Here is an 18,584-nt window from a genome sequence, read left to right as displayed (position 1 = left end):
CTGTCATTAGCTGGGAGTTAATTGCAGGGTGGCCCCGCCTGTAATTATGCCGCTCGGGGTGGAGTCTGTGGGTTCAACAGATGTTAGGACCAGCAGCCAGGACGCCTGGGTTCTCTCCCCAGCTCTGAGAGGGGCGTGGAGTCTAGTGGTTAGAGCGGGGGGGGGGGGGGGGGATTCCTGGGTCTGGCAGGGAAGTGGGGTCTAGTGGGATACCTGGGTTCTCTCCCCAGCTCTGGGAGAGGAGTGGGGATCCAACCCCCCCCCAGATCCCCTGATCTCCCTTTCGCCAGTTTCCAGATGCCATGCGCCCATTAGGCATGAGGTGGGCGCTGGCTGGGATCCCAGGAGAGCTAGGCAGGGAACGGGGCTGGGACCAGACGCCCAGCGGAGGCTTCCTGGCCTTGCAGAGGGTCCTGCCCCCCCCCCAGATCCCAGGGGGTTCCAGGCCAGCTGGGCTGAACGGGGGGCAACTGCGGCCGTAGCTCCGCCATGGCCCCTTTCCTCAGTGTTCGCCCCACGCCAAGGGCCTGCCCTGCTTGGAAATGAACGAGAAGGAATCAGCTTCCCTGTCTTAGTGGTGCTGGGGAGAGAACCCAGGGCTCCCAGCCCCCCCGGCTCTAACCACCACACCCCACCCCCCTCCCAGCGCCGGGAATAGAACCCAGGCGTCCGGGCTCCCTGCTCCTCCCCTGCACTGATTCCCCTCTCTCTCCCCCCACCCCCAGACATACTCAGGGCTGTTCTGCGTGGTCATCAACCCCTACAAGAACCTGCCCATCTACACGGAGCAGATTGTCGAGATGTACCGGGGCAAGAAACGCCACGAGATGCCACCCCATATCTACGCCATTTCGGAGGTGGCCTACCGCAGCATGCTGCAAGGTGTGTGTGTGTGTGTGTGTGTGTCTGTCCCTGTCGCCCTCTGCTGGGGGGGCTGGGCCCTGCGCTGTGTGTGCGTCCTCGCTGGTGGTTGTGTGGGATGAGGAAATGGGGGAACTGGGGCAGCAAAGCCGGAGGGGCTGGTATGTCTGGCTGGGTGAGCCCCCCCTTGGATTCAGGAGGGGGCTGCGGGCGGAGTGGGGGGGGTGACACTGCGGGGCGGCACGCACAGTACCACACTGACCCCTCCATCTCTTCCAACAGACCGAGAGGATCAATCCATTCTGTGCACGTAAGTATCACAAACCAGGTGTGTGCACGAGTGCGACGCTGCCTCCTGCTGGGGTGCGTGTGTGCAGGCATGTGTGTGTGTGTGCACGGTGCTGCCCCCTGCTGGTGTTTGTGTGTGCGCGAGAGAGCAGGGCTGCCCCCTAGTGGTGTGTGTGTGCCTGCCCCGCGCAGCACTGCCCCCTGCTGGCTCGTGCATGTGGTGCTGGCCCATGTGCTTGCCGGGCGGTGGCACCGGGGACGGCTCTGGCCCGTGCCCGTCACCACAGCCCTGGTGCCGTTGCAGGGGTGAGTCTGGAGCCGGCAAGACGGAGAACACCAAGAAGGTGATCCAGTACCTGGCCCACGTGGCATCCTCCCACAAGGCCCGCAAGGAGCTCAGCGTCCCGGTGAGAGTCCAGCCGCGCCAGCCTGGGCGCTGGGGTCCTGTGTGTGTGTGTGGGGGGATCCCTGGGCGCTGGGGCGGGTGCCCACTGGGGGCACGGGTATGTATGGTGGGCCTCAGCACCCGGGCCAGTTCAGATGCCCACCTGGCCAGCTCTGGGTCTCCCCTCCCACAGCTGCCCATATAAACCCATCTCTCACCCCCCAACCCCTGTGTCCTGCCCCTTGGCCTTGCCAGTTCCTCCCTGCCCTGATGTGCCCCCGAATCTGTCTATGTCCTGAGTGTTACCCTGGGGAAGGGGGTCGGGGCCGGAGCAAGAGGGATGGAGGTACACAGTGCTGAGAGCAGCGGGGGCTGGGAATCAGGACACCTGGGTTCCTCCCCAGTGGGGCCATGTCCCATTGCCGGGCAAGGGGTCCCTGTATAACCAGCCTCCCCTCCCCACCCCACGGAGCCACGTCCCGGTGCTGGGCGAAGGGTCCCCGTGTAACCAGCCGTGGCGCCCCAGAGGCAGCGTGGCCCTGGCCCCCACCTCCCCGTTCCCATGTCTCGCTGCCCCCCCCAGCTGGCATCTCCGAGCCCGGCCAGGCACTTGCCAAGTGGATGTGCCATGCACTGCCCGTGCCCGTTCTCGCCCTCTGATTGGCTACGCGTAGCCCCGCCCCCTTGGGGGGGCATTTCATTGAGTTGCCTTTTGCTTCCTTGGCTGGATAAATTTTTTTTTTTTTTGGCCACGTTTTTGGCAAAGGCCTTTTCGTCACGTCTCCCCCAGTGCCGGGGGCCCGGACTCCTGGGTTCTCTCCCTGGCTTTCTGAGAGGAGGGGGGTCTAGTGGTTAGAGCGGGGGGAGGGCTCGGGGCCCAGACTCCTGGGTTCTCTCCCTGGCTCAGAAGGGGAGTGGGAGCTACTGGTCGGGGAGGGGGTGTTAATTCCTGGTTTGTGTCGCTGTCGCCCCGTTTGGTCCTGTTTGGTTGCTTCCCTCCCGGCCGGCCCGACTCACCCTTTGGTTCTGTTTGTGTTTTGTTCCCCTCCCTTCTCATCTCGTGTCCACGACCCCTCCACAGACCTCCGGCCCCGTCTCCTACGTGAGTAGCTCCCAGCCTTCCTTGGCCACGGCCGCTCTTTCCTGGCTTAGCCCCCCCCCTAAATCCTGGGGGGTGGGGTCACGATTATAACAGCGCCCCCTGCTGGGAGAGGTGGGTGGGACTGGGGGGTGCGGGAAGTTCCCGCGGCCGCCTCCGCCCCGCAGCGCCCCCTGCTGGGAGAGGTGGGGCTGGGGGGCGCCGGGAGCTGCCCCCGCAGCCGGTGCCCCGAGTCCCGGTGTGTGACCCCGGCCCTCTCCCGGCAGGGCGAGCTGGAGCGGCAGCTGCTCCAGGCCAACCCCATCCTGGAGGCCTTCGGCAACGCCAAGACAGTGAAGAACGACAACTCCTCCCGATTTGTGAGTGCCGGGGCGGGCTGGGGGGCTGGGGCAGGGGGGCAGGTCTAAGCATGAGGGCCTGGGGGGGTGGAGGGAGGGGCTGGTCTGGGGGTGGGGGGAGATGGGGATGGTGGGAGGGGGAGGGGCAGTGCTGGGTGTGGGGGGAGATGGGGATGGTGGGGGAGGAGGGGTCTGGGGGTGGGGGGCAGAGGAGCCCTTCCAGCCCCTCTTCCCCTATATCAATTCTGTTGCACCCTCCCCCCCCCAGGGTAAATTCATCCGGATCAATTTCGATGTCGCAGGCTACATCGTTGGAGCCAATATAGAGACCTGTATCCTCGGAGCTGGGGGTGGGCGGGGCGGGGCGGGGTGGGAGGGGAGCTGGGTGTGTGGGGCGTGTGGGGCAGGGGGCTCTGGGACCCCGCCTCCCTTTCCTTTCCTTAGCCCCGGGGCTCAGACCTGCTGGAGAAATCTCGCGCCATCCGCCAGGCCAAGGACGAGAGAACCTTCCACATCTTCTACCAGCTGCTGGTGGGGGCGGGCGAGCACACGAAGGGTACGGAGCCTCCCCGTGGGCCCCACTGCCCGCCCGGAGCTGAGAGGAGAACCCAGGAGTCCTGGGTACCAGCCTCCCTGCTCTCACCACTAGACCCCACTGCCCGCCCGGAGCCGAGGGGAGAACCCAGGAGTCCTGCGTGCCAGCCTCCCTGCTCTCACCACTAGACCCCACTGCCCGCCCGGAGCCGAGGGGAGAACCCAGGAGTCCTGGGTGCCAGCCTCCCTGCTCTAACCACTAGACTCCACTCCTCTCCCTGACTCATTCCCTGGAGGCTGAGACAGTACAGCCGTCCCGTGGGGGGCTTCTCGGGGAAGGCCAGTCGGGCGCGGAGCTGACCCTGCTCGCCCTGTGGGGTGGGGGCGGCCGGTCGGATGTGGTGACGACCCCGTCCCTGTCTCTCCCCCCCCTCCAGCTGAGCTGCTGCTGGAGCCGTTCAACCAGTACCGGTTCCTGTCCAACGGGTTCCTGCCCATCCCGGGCCAGCAGGACAAGGAGATCTTCCAGGAGACCATGGAGTCCATGCGCATCATGGGCATCTCCCACGAGGAGATCCACAGTGAGCCAGTCCCACCCCGGCCCCGCCCCACTGGGGGGCCGATTCCAACACAAGGGGGGGGGGCAGTGGGAGGACACAGCTGGTGCCTAGGAGAGGGTTACGGGGGAGGAATCGGGGGGGGAGTTCATGGGGGGGCAGGATCTGGGGGCCTGCATGGGGTTGACCTGGTGGAGAGGGAGATGGGGGGGTTGGGGCAGGATCTGGGGGACCTGCGTAGGGTAGCTCCAGTGAGAGGGGGTGGGGGGCAGGATGTGGGGCAGCGGAGGTGGGCGGGGTGAGCAGGTGGGAGAAGGCCGGGCGGGTGTGGGGAGCCCCGGCCGGGCCACGGGAAGGGCCCCACAGGCTGAGGGGGGGGTGCCCACGTCCTGCCCCCCTCAGCGGCTTGCTGCCCCCCAGGCATGCTGCGGGTGGTGTCGGCCGTGCTGCAGTTCGGGAACATCGTCTTCCGCAAGGAGAGGAACACGGACCAGGCCTCCATGCCGGACAACACGGGTACGGGGGGGGGGCGGGACACGGGGACGAGGGGGGGCCCTTCCCTCGCGGGGGTGCTGGCTTCCCTCCAGCCTCAGGGCAGGGGACTGGCTGGCTCTGGGGGGGCAGGGAATGGGACTCGGGGCCTTTGCCCTCTAGGGGGCGCCAGCTGCCATCTGGGGGAGGGGGTGACCCAGTGGGGGGGGGGGAGAGGGAGCCCCCCAGGTTCTGAGGTGTCCCTGCTCCCCCCCTTCCAGCCGCCCAGAAGCTCTGCCACCTGCTGGGGCTGAACGTGACCGAGTTCTCCCGCGCCATCCTCATGCCGCGCATCAAAGTCGGGCGGGACTACGTGCAGAAAGCGCAGACCAAGGAGCAGGTGGGGAACGGGGGGGAGGGGGGAGGGGGGAGGGCAGGTGGATGTGTGGGGGGGGGGCAGGGAAGTGAGGGGGCGGGGGAGTGAGGGAGGGGTGGGGTGCAGGAGAATGGGGTGCAGGAGAATGGGGGGCAGGGTAGGCGGCGTGGTGGGACGGGTGCAGAGGAATAAGGGGGGTGGGGGAGCAGGGCGGGGAGCAGTGGGGGGGGTGGCGGGGGCCAGGCGGGGGGGGGTGACACTCCACTCCCCCCCCCCAGGCGGATTTTGCCATCGAGGCGCTGGCCAAGGCCACCTACGAGCGCCTCTTCCGCTGGCTGGTCCATCGCCTCAACCGGGCCCTGGACCGGACCAAGCGCCAGGGGGCCTCCTTCATCGGCATCCTCGACATCGCCGGCTTCGAGATCTTCCAGGTGAGCCCCCCCGCGCCCCCCCGAACCCTCCCTGCAGCGCTCTGCGCATCCCCAATCCCCTGCACCCCGAAACCTGCCCGAACCCCTCATATCTCCTGTGTCCTCCCCGCACCCCTGGGAACTCTCCCTGCAGCACCCTGCGTATCCCCAATCCTCTGCACCCCAAAACCTGCCCCGAACCCCTAATATCTCCTGTGCCCACTGCGCCCCCCAAACTCTCCCTGCCGCACCCTGTGCATCCCCAATCCCCTGCACCCCAAAACCTGCCCCAGCTCCCCCGAACCCCTAATATCTCCTGTGCCCCCCCTTGTCCTTCACATCCCCAGCTTCGGGCTCTTCCAGAGGGCTGCCCCCCCAGCCCAGCCCCCCTGACCCCTCTCCCCCCCCCCCGCAGCTGAACTCCTTCGAGCAGCTTTGCATCAACTACACCAACGAGAAGCTGCAGCAGCTCTTCAACCACACCATGTTCGTGCTGGAGCAGGAGGAGTACCAGCGCGAGGGCATCGCCTGGGACTTCATCGACTTCGGCCTGGACCTGCAGCCCTGCATCGACCTCATCGAGCGCCCGGTCAGCGGGGGCCGGCCCGGGGGGGCTGGGCGGGGAGCACGAGGGGCCGCGAGGGGCCGGGCGGGCGCGGTGCAGGGGGTCAGCAAAGTGACTCTTCCCCTTCCCTCCCTCCCTCCCGCCCCCCACAGGCCAACCCCCCGGGCTGCTGGCCCTGCTGGACGAGGAGTGTTGGTTCCCCAAAGCCACCGACAAGAGCTTCGTGGAGAAGGTGGCCCAGGAGCAGGGCGGGCACCCCAAGTTCCAGAAGCCCCGGCAGCTGCGCGACAAGGCCGACTTCTGCATCCTCCACTATGCCGGCAAGGTGTGTGTGTGTGTGCGTCTGCCGCCCCCTGCTGGAGAGGATGGGCCCTGCTGTGTGTATGTGTGTGTGTGCGCTGCCCCCTGCTGGCGGGACTGGGCCCTGCTGTGTGTGGGTGTGTCTGTGTGTCCCTCCCTGGTGCCCCCTGCTGGTGGGGGCTGGGCCCTGCTCTGTGTGTGTGTGTGTGTGTGTGTGTGTGTGTGTGTCCCTGCCGCCCCCTGCTGGAGGGGATGGGCCCTGCTGTGTGTGTGTGTGCTGCCCCCTGTTGGAGAGGCTGGGCCCTGCTCTGTGTGTACGTGTGTGTGTGCTGCCCCCTGCTGGTGGAGGCTGGACCCTGCTCTGTGTGTGTGTGTGTGTCTGTCGTTCCCTGCTGGTGGGACTGGGCCCTGCTCTGTGTGTGTGTGTGTGTGTGTGTGTGTGTGTCTGTCTGTCCCTGATGCCCCCTGCTAGTGGGACTGAGCCCTGCTCTGTGTGTGTGTGTGTGTGTGTGTGTGTGTGAGATGCTGCCCCCTGCTGGAGAGGTGGGTTCCTGCAGTGTGTGTGTCTGAGACGTCGCCCTCCAGGGAGACCCACTTTTCCCATAATAACCCAATTCCCCCACATTGTACCGGTCTAGCTAAGTGTTATGCTGCTCACTCCCCTCCCAGAGCCGGGGAGAGAACCCAGGAGTCCTGGCTCCCAGCCCCTCCACCTGCTCTCACCACTAGCCCCCTCTCCCTTCCCAGAGCTGGTGAGAGAACCCAGGAGTCCTGGCTCCCCTTCACTGTGTGTTATCCCGCTCAGGCTACTCCCCCAATCCTGTGTCGGCCCTACCCCCGCTGTGATTTCAAACCTGCCTGGTTGTCAAGCGGCAGGGAGTCCCCCAGGTCGCGTTCCCCGCGCCCTGACCCGTGCCCCGCCCCCCCCCCCCGGCAGGTGGATTACAAGGCGGACGAGTGGCTGATGAAGAACATGGACCCGTTGAACGACAACGTGGCCACGCTGCTGCACCAGAGCGCTGAGCGCTTCACCGCCGAGCTCTGGAAGGACGGTAGGGTGGGGTGGGGGTCACGGGGGGGGGGCGGTGCCGTGCCGGGAGGGGCGGATCGGAGAGGTAACGCCCTCGCTGGGACGCTGCCTGCTGCCTTCCCCCCCCCCCACGGAGCCACGGTTTGCCCCCTCCTTCTCCTCCCCCAGCCCCAAAACCTCCGGGCACCCCCCAGGCACTACTCTCTGCCCCCCATCTCCCCACGCCACCACCTCCAGCCGCTGCGCCCCCCCAGCCACTGGCCCCCCACCTGCTCCCCCTTCCCCGGAATCGGGTGACTCAAAGCGAAGTCCACTGTAAGTAATTGGGGGGGCCTAGCACCCCAGCACCAAGCCCCCCCATCCTCTCTGACCTCCATGAGCACCCACTGATTCTCAACCCCACCCTCCTGGTCTGCCGGAATCGGGGGGGGAGGGCTGCTGGAGGACACCCCCTTTCTTCCTCTTGCGGGGCTGCTGGGACGAATGCCCCCCCCCACTGTCTCACCCCCCCTTGGGTGCTGTAACTAACCTGCTCTTGCTGTTCTGCTGTATTCTCTCCCCTCGAGGCCTGGCCCTCTCTGTCTGTCCTTGATCTCTCTGTCTGTCTGTCTGTCTATCTAACCACCCCCTCCACCCACCCCCGGCGTTGGCCTTTCCAGAGATCGAGAACATCCAGAAGGTTTATTTCTTTGACAGCTACGCCGGGGTGTCCCCGGGCCAAGGTGAAAGTACGTCCACGCTCCTCCCCCCCCATCACACACACACCCCCCCACCCCAGCCCAGGCTGCCCCCCCCCCCCCAGCTAAGATCACTGGGCTCCGGGATCCCCGTCTCGCCGTGATGGCAAAGCTGCGGGGAGGGGGGTGTCAGGGTCCCGTTTAGCCAGACCCCGCCAGGTAGCTGTCCCCTGCCCGCCCCCCTGCTACCCCCTCTGCCCCCCAGCCTGCCCTTTGTGAGGTCAGTGGGGTGGGGGGATAAGGCCTGTCCCTGCTGTCACCCTTTGGCTCATCCGTCTGCATCCTCCATCCATTTGGGGTCCTCTGCCAGCTAGAGCAGGGGGCGCTGTGGGGCGCTGGCTGTGGGGCGGGGAGGGGGGGCTCATGGCTACCCTAGCCCCTTCTCTCCCAGCAGGGGGCGCTGTGGGGCACGGGATGGCGTGCTGGCTGTGGTGGGGGGAGTGGCTTCCAGGTTCCCCATCCCCATTTTTCCCAGTAGGGGGTGCTATGGGATACGGGATGGGGTCACTGCTGTGTGTGGGGGGGCTCCTGGCTCCCCCAGCCCCATCTCTCTCAGCAAGGGGTGCTATGGGGCATGGGATGGGGTGCTGGCTATGGGGGGGAGGCTATGGGGCTATGGGTACCCCAACCCCACCTTTCCCAGCAGGGAGCGCTGTGGGGCACGGGTTGGGGCGCTGGCTGTGGGGGGGGGGGCTTCTGGGTACCCGAGCCCCATCTTTCCCAGCAGGGGATGCTGTGAGTGCAGGGTGCTGGCCGCGGGAGGGGCTCCCGGCTCCCTCAGCCCCACCTCTCCCAGCAGGGGGTGCTGTAGGGAGAAGGGGGGGCTCTGGTTGCCAAGGGGGGTGGCCCCGGCTGACCCCGCTCCTTCTCTCGCAGTTGACCGGATCGTGGGCCTGGACCAGGTGAGCAGCATGGGGGACGTGTCCTTCGGGGCCTCCTACAAGACCAAGAAGGGGATGTTCCGCACCGTGGGCCAGCTGTACAAGGAGTCGCTGGCCAAGCTCATGGCCACCCTGCGGAACACCAACCCCAACTTCGTGCGCTGCATCATTCCCAACCACGAGAAGCGGGTGAGCCCCCGGTGCCAGCTGGCTGGGCGAGCGGGCCCCCCGGCGTGCGAGGGGAAGGGCCGACTGCCCTGCCGGGGTGGAGCGTGGTGCTTGTGGGGCAGCGTGAACGGTGGTAGGAGCGAGGGGGCCGAATTGGGCGTGCGCCGTCGTGCAAGCGGTGGCGGGAGAGCCGCCATGCGAGTGCAAGGGGGAGTGTGCAAAGCTGTGCAAGTGGTGCTGTTGGTGCAGGGCAAAGGGAATGGCCATTTGAAAGTGAGAGTGCAAAAGCGTGCAAAGGCCATTGTGCAGGCGGGGCAATAGGAATGGCTGTGTGAGCGTGACTGCGAGTGTGAAAGTTGATGTTCACGTGGGGCAGTGTGTGTGAGTGAGGGGAGTGTGTGTGTGTGTGTGTGTGTGTGTGTGTGTGTGTGTGTGCACAAAGCCGCAAGCACCTGTGGAAGTGGAAGTGGCCGTGCAAGAGCAAGTGTGAGTGCAAAATTGCACAGCTGCCATCGCGCAGGTGGGGAAATGTATCCCGTGATGCGAGAGCGAATCTGAATGTGCAAAAGCGGTGGTGGTCATGAAAGGCCGTGGGACCTGCGCAAGTGTGGGTGTGCAAAACCATGTGAGCACCATCTGTGTGTGGGGAAGTGTGAACCATCGTGGGAGAGTGAGTGTGAATGTGCAAACTCTGCGAGGACCTTCAGCAGATGGAATAGTGTGAGGTGCAGAGTAACAGCAAGGTGTGTTTGTGCAAAAAAGTGTGAGTGCCCTTGTCCCTCTAGGGCAATGTGACTGGTTGTGTGAGAGCGAGTGTGAGCACAAAATCATGCAATTGCCACTGAGCATGTGGGGAAATGTGAACCATGGTGAGAGTGCCAATGTGAGTGTGCAAAAGTGGCAACATTCATGTGCAGCAGTGTGAACTACTGTGCAAGAGCAAGTGTGAGTGTGCAAAACCATAAACCATCCTTTGAAAGCAAGTGTGTGTGTGCAAAATGGGGTGAGCGCCATTGCCCCTGCAGGGGAGAGTGAATAGCCGTGCGAGAGCAATTCTGAGTGCAAAATTGTACAAGCACCGTCGTGCTTGTGGGGAAATGTGAACCTCTGTGGGAGAGGAGTGTGAGTGTGCAAAAGTGATGTCGTTCGTGCAGGGCGGTGTGTCCTGCAGTGCAAGAGCAAGTGTGAGTGTGCAAAACTGCAAGCCCCGTCAGCATGTGGGGAAGTGTGAACAGCCACATGCAAGTAAGTATGCAAAATTGTGCAAGCACTGCCATTCATGTGGGGAAGTGTGAATGGCTGTGCAAAAGCAATGGAGTGTGCAAAATTGTGCAAGTACTTTTGGTGTGGGGAAGTATGAACAACTATGTGACGTCAAATGTGTTTGTGTGCAAACGAGTGTTCCCACAAGCCTGCCCTTTGGCAGGCAGGTGTGCAAACCAGCGTTCCCACAAGTGTTCCGTTGGCAGGCGGGCGTGCAAATGAGTGTGCCCCTGACGGGCAGACAGGCAGCCGCCCATGGACTTTGGATGGCATGCACCGCGGGAGGCGCCCCGGGCTGGCGGAGGGGCAGTGTGTGGGTGTGAGAGGCCGGGCGCTCTGGCGTGCCACCCCCGGTGCGTTGCACGAGCGCCCCGCCCCCCTTCCCGGGCTCTGACGCTCTCTCCCGCAGGCCGGGAAGCTGGAGCCCCACCTGGTGCTGGATCAGCTGCGCTGCAACGGGGTGCTGGAGGGCATCCGCATCTGCCGCCAGGGCTTCCCCAACCGCATCATCTTCCAGGAGTTCCGCCAGAGGTACCCCCCCCCCACCCCCCCGGGCCCGTCATCTGCCCCGGGCCTGCGCCCACCCGCCACCCCCGGGCCCATCTACCCCGGCATCCCACCTCCTCCCTCCCCCTGCCCGGATCAGCCCCGCAGGTCTACCTAGCCCAGTGTCCCGCTGCTCTGGATCAGACTATGGGGGGAGGGGGGGAGGGCAGGTAGGTGCTGTGTGACCTCTGACCCCTGTTTTTCTCCCCTCCCCCCCCTGCAGGTATGAGATCCTGACCCCCAACGCCATCCCCAAGGGCTTCATGGACGGGAAACAGGCCTGTGAGCGCATGGTACGGGGGGGCGGGGCCAGGGCCAGGGCCTGCCCTGGGGGCGGGGCTCTGAGAGGCAGCCTAGGGATTGGCCACCCGTCTGGTGGTGGGGTCAGAAGTGGGGGCGGGGGGCAGTGGCTAGTGGGGCCGGGACCCCAGAGCTCGTGTCTCCCACCCCAGTGGTCTCCCTCGTCCCACCCCGCCATCCACCTGCCCAGCCCCCCCACGCACCCCCCATTCCCCATCGCATCCTCCTATTCCACCCCCCATTCCTCCAGCCCCCCAGACCCTTCATTCCCTACCCCCTCCCCCCCACCTGCACCCCCCGTTGTCCTGCTGGCCCCAAGCTGGGCGGATGCTGCGGGGGGTGACCCTGGCCAGGTGGGGGGGCTCCGGTCCCCTCCACCCCCCCGGCTCCCCGCTCACTCCCCCTCTTTTCCTGCCCCAGATCAAGTCCCTGGAGCTGGACTCCAACCTGTACCGCATCGGCCAGAGTAAGATTTTCTTCCGGGCGGGGGTGCTGGCCCACCTGGAGGAGGAGCGGGACCTCAAGATCACCGACATCATCGTCTCCTTCCAGGCCGCCGCCCGCGGGTACCTGGCCCGCAAGTGAGTGCTGGGGGGTGCGGGGGGAGGGGCAGCCAAGCTCCTCCCCCTGGCCAGGGCGGGCTGGGACCTAAGAGGAGACAGCGGCTGGTGGGCGGGTCCTGGCTGGGTGTGGGCGGGGCCCCAGTTCCCAGGTCTGTGAAGGGAAGAGTCCTGGCTCCCAGCCCCCTGCTCTAACCACTAGACCCCGCTCCCCTCCCAGAGCCGGGAGAGAACCCAGGCATCCGGGCGGGCAGTGCTGATGGGCTCCCCCCCTCTCCCCCCCCTCCCCCCCCACACACACAGGGCGTTCCTGAAGAAGCAGCAGCAGATGAGCGCCCTCCGGGTGATGCAGCGGAACTGCGCCGCCTACCTCAAGCTGCGCCACTGGCAGTGGTGGCGCCTCTTCACCAAGGCGAGGGGACGGCTGGGAGTGGGGGGCACCGGGGCGTTCGGCCGGGGGCGAGGAGGGTGGGGGGAATGGCTGGGGGCGTGGGGGGATGGGGTGGGGGCGTGGGGGTTGGGGGGCCTGGCGGGGGTGTGTGGGGCCGTGAGAGCTTGGGGGGCTGGAGCGGTAAAGGGTGTGAGGTGAGTCCTGTGTTTAGAATGGCTGCGTGGAGGGGGGGGGGTGTGGATGTCAGGGTTGAGGGGGGCCCAGGGAGGTGGGGGTGGGGATGGCGGGTGGGGGGGACGCAGGGCCCGTGGAGGTGGGGGTGGGGATGCTGGGGGGGTGGGAGGCTGGTCTGGTCTCAGCAGTCAGGCGGGGGGCAGCAGTGCGGGAGGAGAGCTGGGCTGCCCAGGCGGGGAGTCAGGGCGTGGGGGGGGCCCCCCATTGACCCCCCCCCCGCACTCCCCCCCCCCCGCAGGTGAAGCCGCTGCTGCAGGTGTCACGGCAGGACGAGGTGATGCAGGCCAAGGCCGTGGAGCTGCAGAAGATGCAGGACGAACACGTGAAAACGCGGGTGGAGCTCAGGGAGCTGGAGAGCAAATTCCAGCAGGTGAGAGGGGGGCGGGGGCGGGAAAGGGGCCTGACCCCACGCTGGGGAGAGAACCCAGGCGTCCTGGCTCCCATCCCCCCACTGCTCCAGCCACTAGCCCCCACTCCCCTTCCAGAGCCAGGGGTAGAACCCAGGCGTCCTGGCTCCCATCCCCCCCTGCTCCAGCCACTAGCCCCCACTCCCCTTCCAGAGCCAGGGGTAGAACCCAGGCGTCCTGGCTCCCATCCCCCCTGCTCCAGCCCCACTAGCCCCCACTCCCCTTCCAGAGCCAGGGGTCCCAGGCGTCCTGGCTCCCATCCCCCCCTGCTCCAGCCCCACTAGCCCCCACTCCCCTTCCAGAGCCAGGGGTAGAACCCAGGCGTCCTGGCTCCCATCCCCCCCTGCTCCAGCCCCACTAGCCCCCACTCCCCTTCCAGAGCCAGGGGTAGAACCCAGGCGTCTTGGCTCCCATCCCCCCCTGCTCCAACCACTAGTCCCCACTCCCCTCCCAGAGCCAGGGGTAGAACCCAGGCGTCCTGGCTCCCATCCCCCCCTGCTCCAACCACTAGCCCCCACTCCCCTCCTGGGGCGGGGCTGGGACCCCGGTGTCCAGGCCGCCTCGCTGAGCGCCCTGCCCCGCAGCTGGCGGAGGAGAAGGCGATCCTGGCGGAGCAGCTGCAGGCCGAGACGGAGCTGTTCGCCGAGGCGGAGGAGCTGCGGGCGCGCCTGGCCAGCAAGAAGCAGGAGCTGGAGGAGATTCTGCACGAGCTGGAGGGGCGCGTGGAGGAGGAGGAGGAGCGCTGCCAGCAGCTGCACAACGACAAGAAGAAGATGCAACAGCACGTGCAGGTACCGGCGTGCAGGGGCCTTCCCTGGCGGTGCCGCGGCCACAGGAGCACAGCCGAGGGCGCGGGTCGGGGCTCCCACACGGGGCTCTGCCCAGTTCCCCTCCCAGAGCCGGGAGAGAACCCAGGCGTCCTGGCTCCTAGCCCCCCCCGTTCTAAACACTAGACCTCACTCCCTTCCCAGAGCCCGGAGAGAGCCCAGGCGTCCTGGCGGGTAATACTAATGGGATCTCCTCCCCATGCTTCCCCCCCTCCCAGAGCTGGGAGAGAACCCAGGGGTCCTGGCTCCCAGGCCCCCGTTCTAACCACTAGACCCCACTCCCTTCCCAGAGCCAGGAGAGAACCCAGGCGTCCTGGCTCCCAGCCCCCCTGCTCTAACCGCTAGACCCCACTCTCTTCTCCGAGCTGGGGCTAGACCCCAGGAGTCCCTGCGGCTGGGGTCCCTGACATCCCAATGGTGATTGGGACGTTGGGCCCTTTCCTTCCTGCGTGGTGGGGCTGTGCTGGGAGTGGCACCCGTCTCCCATGGCTGCCTTCGGAGGGTACTGCCCCGGCGGCCAGCCCCGCGCCCCCTGACCCCCGCTGCCCCCCCAGGACCTAGAGGAGCAGTTGGAGGAGGAGGAGGCGGCCCGGCAGAAGCTGCAGCTGGAGAAGGTGACCACGGAGGCCAAGGTTAAGAAGATGGAGGAGGATTTGCTGTTGCTGGAGGACCAGAACTCCAAGCTGCAGAAGGTGAGGCGGGGGGGTCGGGGAGGGGAGTCCGGCCCCTGCCACCTGTCCACCCTTCGTGCCCCCCTCCGTTGGGTTGGGGCGACCCTGGCTTCAGGAGCATCTCGGTGCCTGTTGGGCTCAGGACCCCCTTTCCAGCCACCGCCCCCAGCTGTGGGTTGTTCGTGGAAGGGGAAGATGCCCCTGGATCTGTCTGGCTTATCCTGAATTTGGATCCTGTTCTTACTCTTGATTAGAATGTGGGTTTGAACCCAAACTGAGAGCTGACTTGTAAACAAGACGTGACTCTGGATCTTAATCGGGATCTGAGTTTTTAGACCTAGACTGGAATCTGAATCTGGTTCAGACTCTGGATCTTAATCTCATGCTGAATTGGAATCCGGATCTGGCTCTAGATCTGAATTTGAATCCAAACGTACACTAATTGTTAATCTGGATTTTAATTTCACTCTAAATCTAAGTTTGAATACTAAACCATATTTGAACCCAATTTTTACTTTCATTCTGAATCTGGATTTGGTTTCAGTGTCCTCTCAATCTGGATTTTATTCCCACACAGAGTCTGATTCTTGATCTGAATCTGAATCTTAATGTACTCTGGAGCTGAATGCAGATGTGGATTTTAATCTCACTTTGAATCTGGATCTTGTTCTGAATCAGACTGCACACTTTAACCTGCATTTTAATCTTAATCTGACTCATAGCCACAGTTTTGATCCTAATGTGATTCTGAATCATAATCCACACTTAAATCTGATTTAAAATCCAGAACTGGGTAAACATCTGAATTTGAATCTACATCTGATTTCCTGATCCTGATGTGGCACTGGTTTTGATCTGAATCTGGACCCAGAACTCATGCAGGTGAAAGATGTGAATGCAACTCTGAATCTGAATCCAAATCTGATCATCTGACTCCTAATCTGGATACAAATCTGAATTAGCATCCAAACTCTCATCCGATTCGCAGTCCAGCTCAGATCCCAAATCTTGGGCCATTAATCTGAACCATGATCCGGATCAGGATCTGGCGAGATGCGGTGTGACCCAAAACCGAAGCTGGCTCTGCTTTGCGATCTGAATCTTGGGCAGAACTGGCGTTTCCACACCAATTCGGATCTGAATCCGGATCCAGCTGCGAAGTGTCACCCTGAACCTACCCGCGCTCCCGCCGGAGTCCATCCCATTCCTTTCGGTTGGGGGCAGCGGGGATGGGCTGGGAGGGGTTGGTGGGAGGTGTGGGGGGGTCCCTGGCACCACCTCACCCCCCCTCCCGCACCCTCCAGGAGCGGAAGCTGATAGAGGAGCGCCTGGCGGAGTTCACCTCGCACATGACGGAGGAGGAGGAGAAGGTGAAGAGCCTGTCCAAGCTGCGCCACAAATACGAAGCCGTCATCGCCGACATGGAAGGTGAGGGGTGGGGGACGGCACCCCGGGGAACCCCTGCGCAGGCAGCTGGGGTGGAGGGTCCCCTTGCCGGGGGCTGACCCCTGGGTGGGCCAAATGGGGTGTTTGGGGGGACCCCAGGGCCGGTCCCTGGCTGGAAGTGGGGGGCGGGGGCTCCCCAGGCTGGGGGAGGAGATTCCTCAGTGGTTGAGCTGGGGGTTCCCAGGTGGGGGGGGGGTCCCACGCTGACCCTCCTCCCCCCATCCCACAGAGCGGCTGAAGAAAGAGGAGAAGGGGCGCCAGGAGCTGGAGAAGCAAAGGCGCCGGCTGGACGGGGAGACGAGCGACCTGCAGGAGCAGCTGCTGGAGCTGCAGAGCCAGCTGGAGGAGCTGCGGGCACAGCTGGCGCGCAAGGAGGCCGAGCTGCAGGCCGCCCTGGCCAGGTGCCCCCAGGATCTCCCCCCGCCGGGTGTCCCCTGGGGTCCCCCCACTCGGCACCACCTCCCCCTGGGGTCCTCTCCCCCGGTCCCTGGCCAAGGCCATCCCCAACTCCAGGCTGGGTCCCCGCCATATCCCTGGTCCCCCCCCTCTTTCTCCCGTGGCCAGGGACCCCCCAACGAGATTCCCCCCCTTCCCGGCGCTGACCCACTGCGCCCCCTCCCCACAGCGCCGCTCCCCCCCTTGGCGTTGACTCGTTGCCTCCTGCGGCGCTGACCCGCTCTCTTCCTGACCCCCCCATCTCCGGCGCAGGCTGGAGGAGGAGACAGCCCAGAAGAACCAGGCGCTGAAGGCGCTGCGGGAGCTGCAGGCCCACCTGACGGAGCTGCAGGAGGACGTGGAGACGGAGAAGGCGGCTCGGGCCAAGGCCGAGAAGCAGCGGCGGGACCTGGGTGAGGAGCTGGAGGCCCTGAAAACCGAGCTGGAGGATACGCTGGACTCCACCGCCACCCAGCAGGAACTACGGTGCGCTGCCACCCCGCCCCAGAGCCGCCCCAGAGCCGGCCGCGTCCCCCCGCACCTGGCCCGCCACGCCCCAGGGTCGGCCGCGTCCCCGTGTGCCTGGCCTGCCTCTCACCAGAGCCGGCCACGTCCCCCCGCACCCGGCCTGCCTTGCACCAGAGCTGGCCGCATTCCGGGGCACCCAGCCTGCCCCAGAGCTAGTTCCGTCCCTGGGCGCCTGGCCTGCCTCACCCCAGAGCTGGCCGCATCTCTGGGCACCTGCCTGGCCCGGAGACGGTTCTGTCCCTGTGCACCCGGCCTGCCTCGCCCCAGACCCGGCCGCATCCCTGCACACCCAGCCTTGCCCCAGAGCTGGCCGCATCCCTGCGCACCCGGCCCGCTCCAGAGCACCCACCCGCCACACCCCAGAGCCAGCTGCAACCCCGCGCGCGCACCCACCCACCTGCCCCAGGACAAGCCACATCCCTGTGCACCCCGCGCGCCCTGGAGCTGGCTGCGGCCCCACAGACCCGCCCCACACCATGTCGCAGAGGGGCCGCGTCTCCGAGCTGGGTGAGGGGTCCCCGGATAACCAGCCCCTGCTCCCCCCCCCCAGGTCGAAGCGGGAGCAGGAGGTGGCGGAGCTGAAGAAGGGGATGGAGGAGGAGGTGAAGGTGCACGAGGCCCAGGTGCTGGAGATGCGCCAGCGACATACCGGCGCCTTGGAGGAGCTGTCCGAGCAGCTGGAGCAGTCGCGCCGGGTATGGGGCGGGAGGGGAAGGGTCCCCTGTGGGGCAGAGTCCCCCCTGCATCAGCCTCCCTGGACTCCCATGCCTGGATCTCTGTAGTGCTGGGCTCCCCCAGCTTTCCCCCTCTTATATCCCCCCCCAGTACTGCCTCCTTCCCCGCTATGGGGCTCATCATGGGTGGGGGCTGGGAGCCAGGAGTCCTGGGTTCTCCCCCCGGCTCTGGGAGGGGAGTGGTGTCTAGTGGTCAGAGCCGGCAGGGGGCCAGGACTCCTGGGTTCTCCCCCTGGCTCTGGGAGGGGGGTGGTGTCTAGTGGTTAGAGCCGGCAGGGGGCTGGGTGCCTGGACTCCTGGGTTCTCTCTCCGACTCTGATCTGGGGTGTCAGCTCCGTATGACGTTGCTTCCTGCGGGCCTCCCCCCCCAGTTCAGAGGCACCCTGGAGAAGGCAAAGCAGGCGCTGGAGGGGGAGAAGGCGGAGCTGGCGCAGGAGGTGAAGGGGCTGCAGGCCGCCCGGCTGGACTCGGAGCAGCGCCGCAAGAAGCTGGAAGGGCAGGTGCAGGAGCTGCAGATCCGGGCCAGCGAGGCTGAGCTCGCCAAGACCGAGCTCACCGACCGGGTGGGCAAGCTTCAGGTGAGACCCCCGCCCCCTGGATCACCCCCGTGGGCCCATCTACCCCGGCATCCCGCCCCCTGGATCACCTCCGTGGGCCCATTTACCCCGGCATCCCGCCCCCTGGATCACCTCCGTGGGCCCATCTAACCCAGTATCCCGCCCCCTGGGCCCATCTACCCCAGCATCCTGCCCCCTGGATCACCCCCATGGGCCCCTTTACCCTGGTATCCCGCCCCCTGGGTCATCCCCGTGGGCCCATCTACCCCGGCATCCTGCCCCCTGAATCACCCCCAGGGACCCATCTAGCCCGGTATCCCGTCTCATCCCGTCCCCGAATCACTCGGGTGGGGTGGCGGGGGGCCATGGAGCGGTCTCTGAGCCCCCCGTCTCCCCGAGGCAGAGCGAGCTGGATGGCGTCTTGGGGTCCCTGGGTACCACGGAGTCGAAGACGACGAAACTCACCAAGGAGCTGGCCAACGTCGAGTCCCACCTGCAGGACGCCCAGGTAGGGCCCCCTGAGGAGCGTGTGGGGGGGGGGGAGGCCGGCTCGGGGCAGTGTTGGGTTAATACAGGGATGGGGGCAGGGCTGTGAGTGGGGGGGGGAGGGGATGGAGCATGGTGTCTGAGGTTGGGGGGGGGGGCTGGGAATGGGGCCGGTGTGCCTGTGGGAGGGGGGGAGGAG

General features: G+C 65.7%; 1 protein-coding gene across 1 annotated transcript in view; it reads left to right on the top strand.

Annotated features, from left to right (window-relative positions):
• LOC137143144 (myosin-10-like) overlaps window positions 1–18,584 on the top strand; it is a 36,876-nt gene that overhangs the window by 8,316 nt on the left and 9,976 nt on the right. Inside the window, exons 3-30 of the mRNA XM_067532769.1 lie at window positions 726–882; window positions 1,144–1,171; window positions 1,454–1,556; window positions 2,616–2,636; window positions 2,900–2,992; window positions 3,240–3,303; window positions 3,429–3,527; window positions 3,943–4,086; window positions 4,483–4,578; window positions 4,815–4,933; window positions 5,188–5,340; window positions 5,735–5,912; window positions 6,037–6,209; window positions 7,122–7,236; window positions 8,828–9,021; window positions 10,673–10,794; window positions 11,033–11,102; window positions 11,530–11,690; window positions 11,973–12,081; window positions 12,533–12,664; window positions 13,286–13,492; window positions 14,083–14,220; window positions 15,504–15,627; window positions 15,875–16,046; window positions 16,354–16,566; window positions 17,159–17,303; window positions 17,714–17,920; window positions 18,303–18,407. Of these exons, the coding sequence (XP_067388870.1) occupies window positions 726–882; window positions 1,144–1,171; window positions 1,454–1,556; window positions 2,616–2,636; window positions 2,900–2,992; window positions 3,240–3,303; window positions 3,429–3,527; window positions 3,943–4,086; window positions 4,483–4,578; window positions 4,815–4,933; window positions 5,188–5,340; window positions 5,735–5,912; window positions 6,037–6,209; window positions 7,122–7,236; window positions 8,828–9,021; window positions 10,673–10,794; window positions 11,033–11,102; window positions 11,530–11,690; window positions 11,973–12,081; window positions 12,533–12,664; window positions 13,286–13,492; window positions 14,083–14,220; window positions 15,504–15,627; window positions 15,875–16,046; window positions 16,354–16,566; window positions 17,159–17,303; window positions 17,714–17,920; window positions 18,303–18,407 (3,642 nt within the window). The remainder of the gene's footprint in view (window positions 1–725; window positions 883–1,143; window positions 1,172–1,453; window positions 1,557–2,615; window positions 2,637–2,899; window positions 2,993–3,239; window positions 3,304–3,428; window positions 3,528–3,942; window positions 4,087–4,482; window positions 4,579–4,814; window positions 4,934–5,187; window positions 5,341–5,734; window positions 5,913–6,036; window positions 6,210–7,121; window positions 7,237–8,827; window positions 9,022–10,672; window positions 10,795–11,032; window positions 11,103–11,529; window positions 11,691–11,972; window positions 12,082–12,532; window positions 12,665–13,285; window positions 13,493–14,082; window positions 14,221–15,503; window positions 15,628–15,874; window positions 16,047–16,353; window positions 16,567–17,158; window positions 17,304–17,713; window positions 17,921–18,302; window positions 18,408–18,584) is intronic.

Source organism: Emydura macquarii, unplaced genomic scaffold, assembly GCF_026122565.2.
Source record: "Emydura macquarii macquarii isolate MOO-44397 ecotype Brisbane River unplaced genomic scaffold, CSIRO-AGI_Emac_v2 contig_3296, whole genome shotgun sequence".
NCBI lineage: Eukaryota > Metazoa > Chordata > Testudines > Chelidae > Emydura > Emydura macquarii.
Note: the sequence above shows the minus strand (reverse complement) of the source record. Positions and strands in the feature narration are given on the sequence as shown.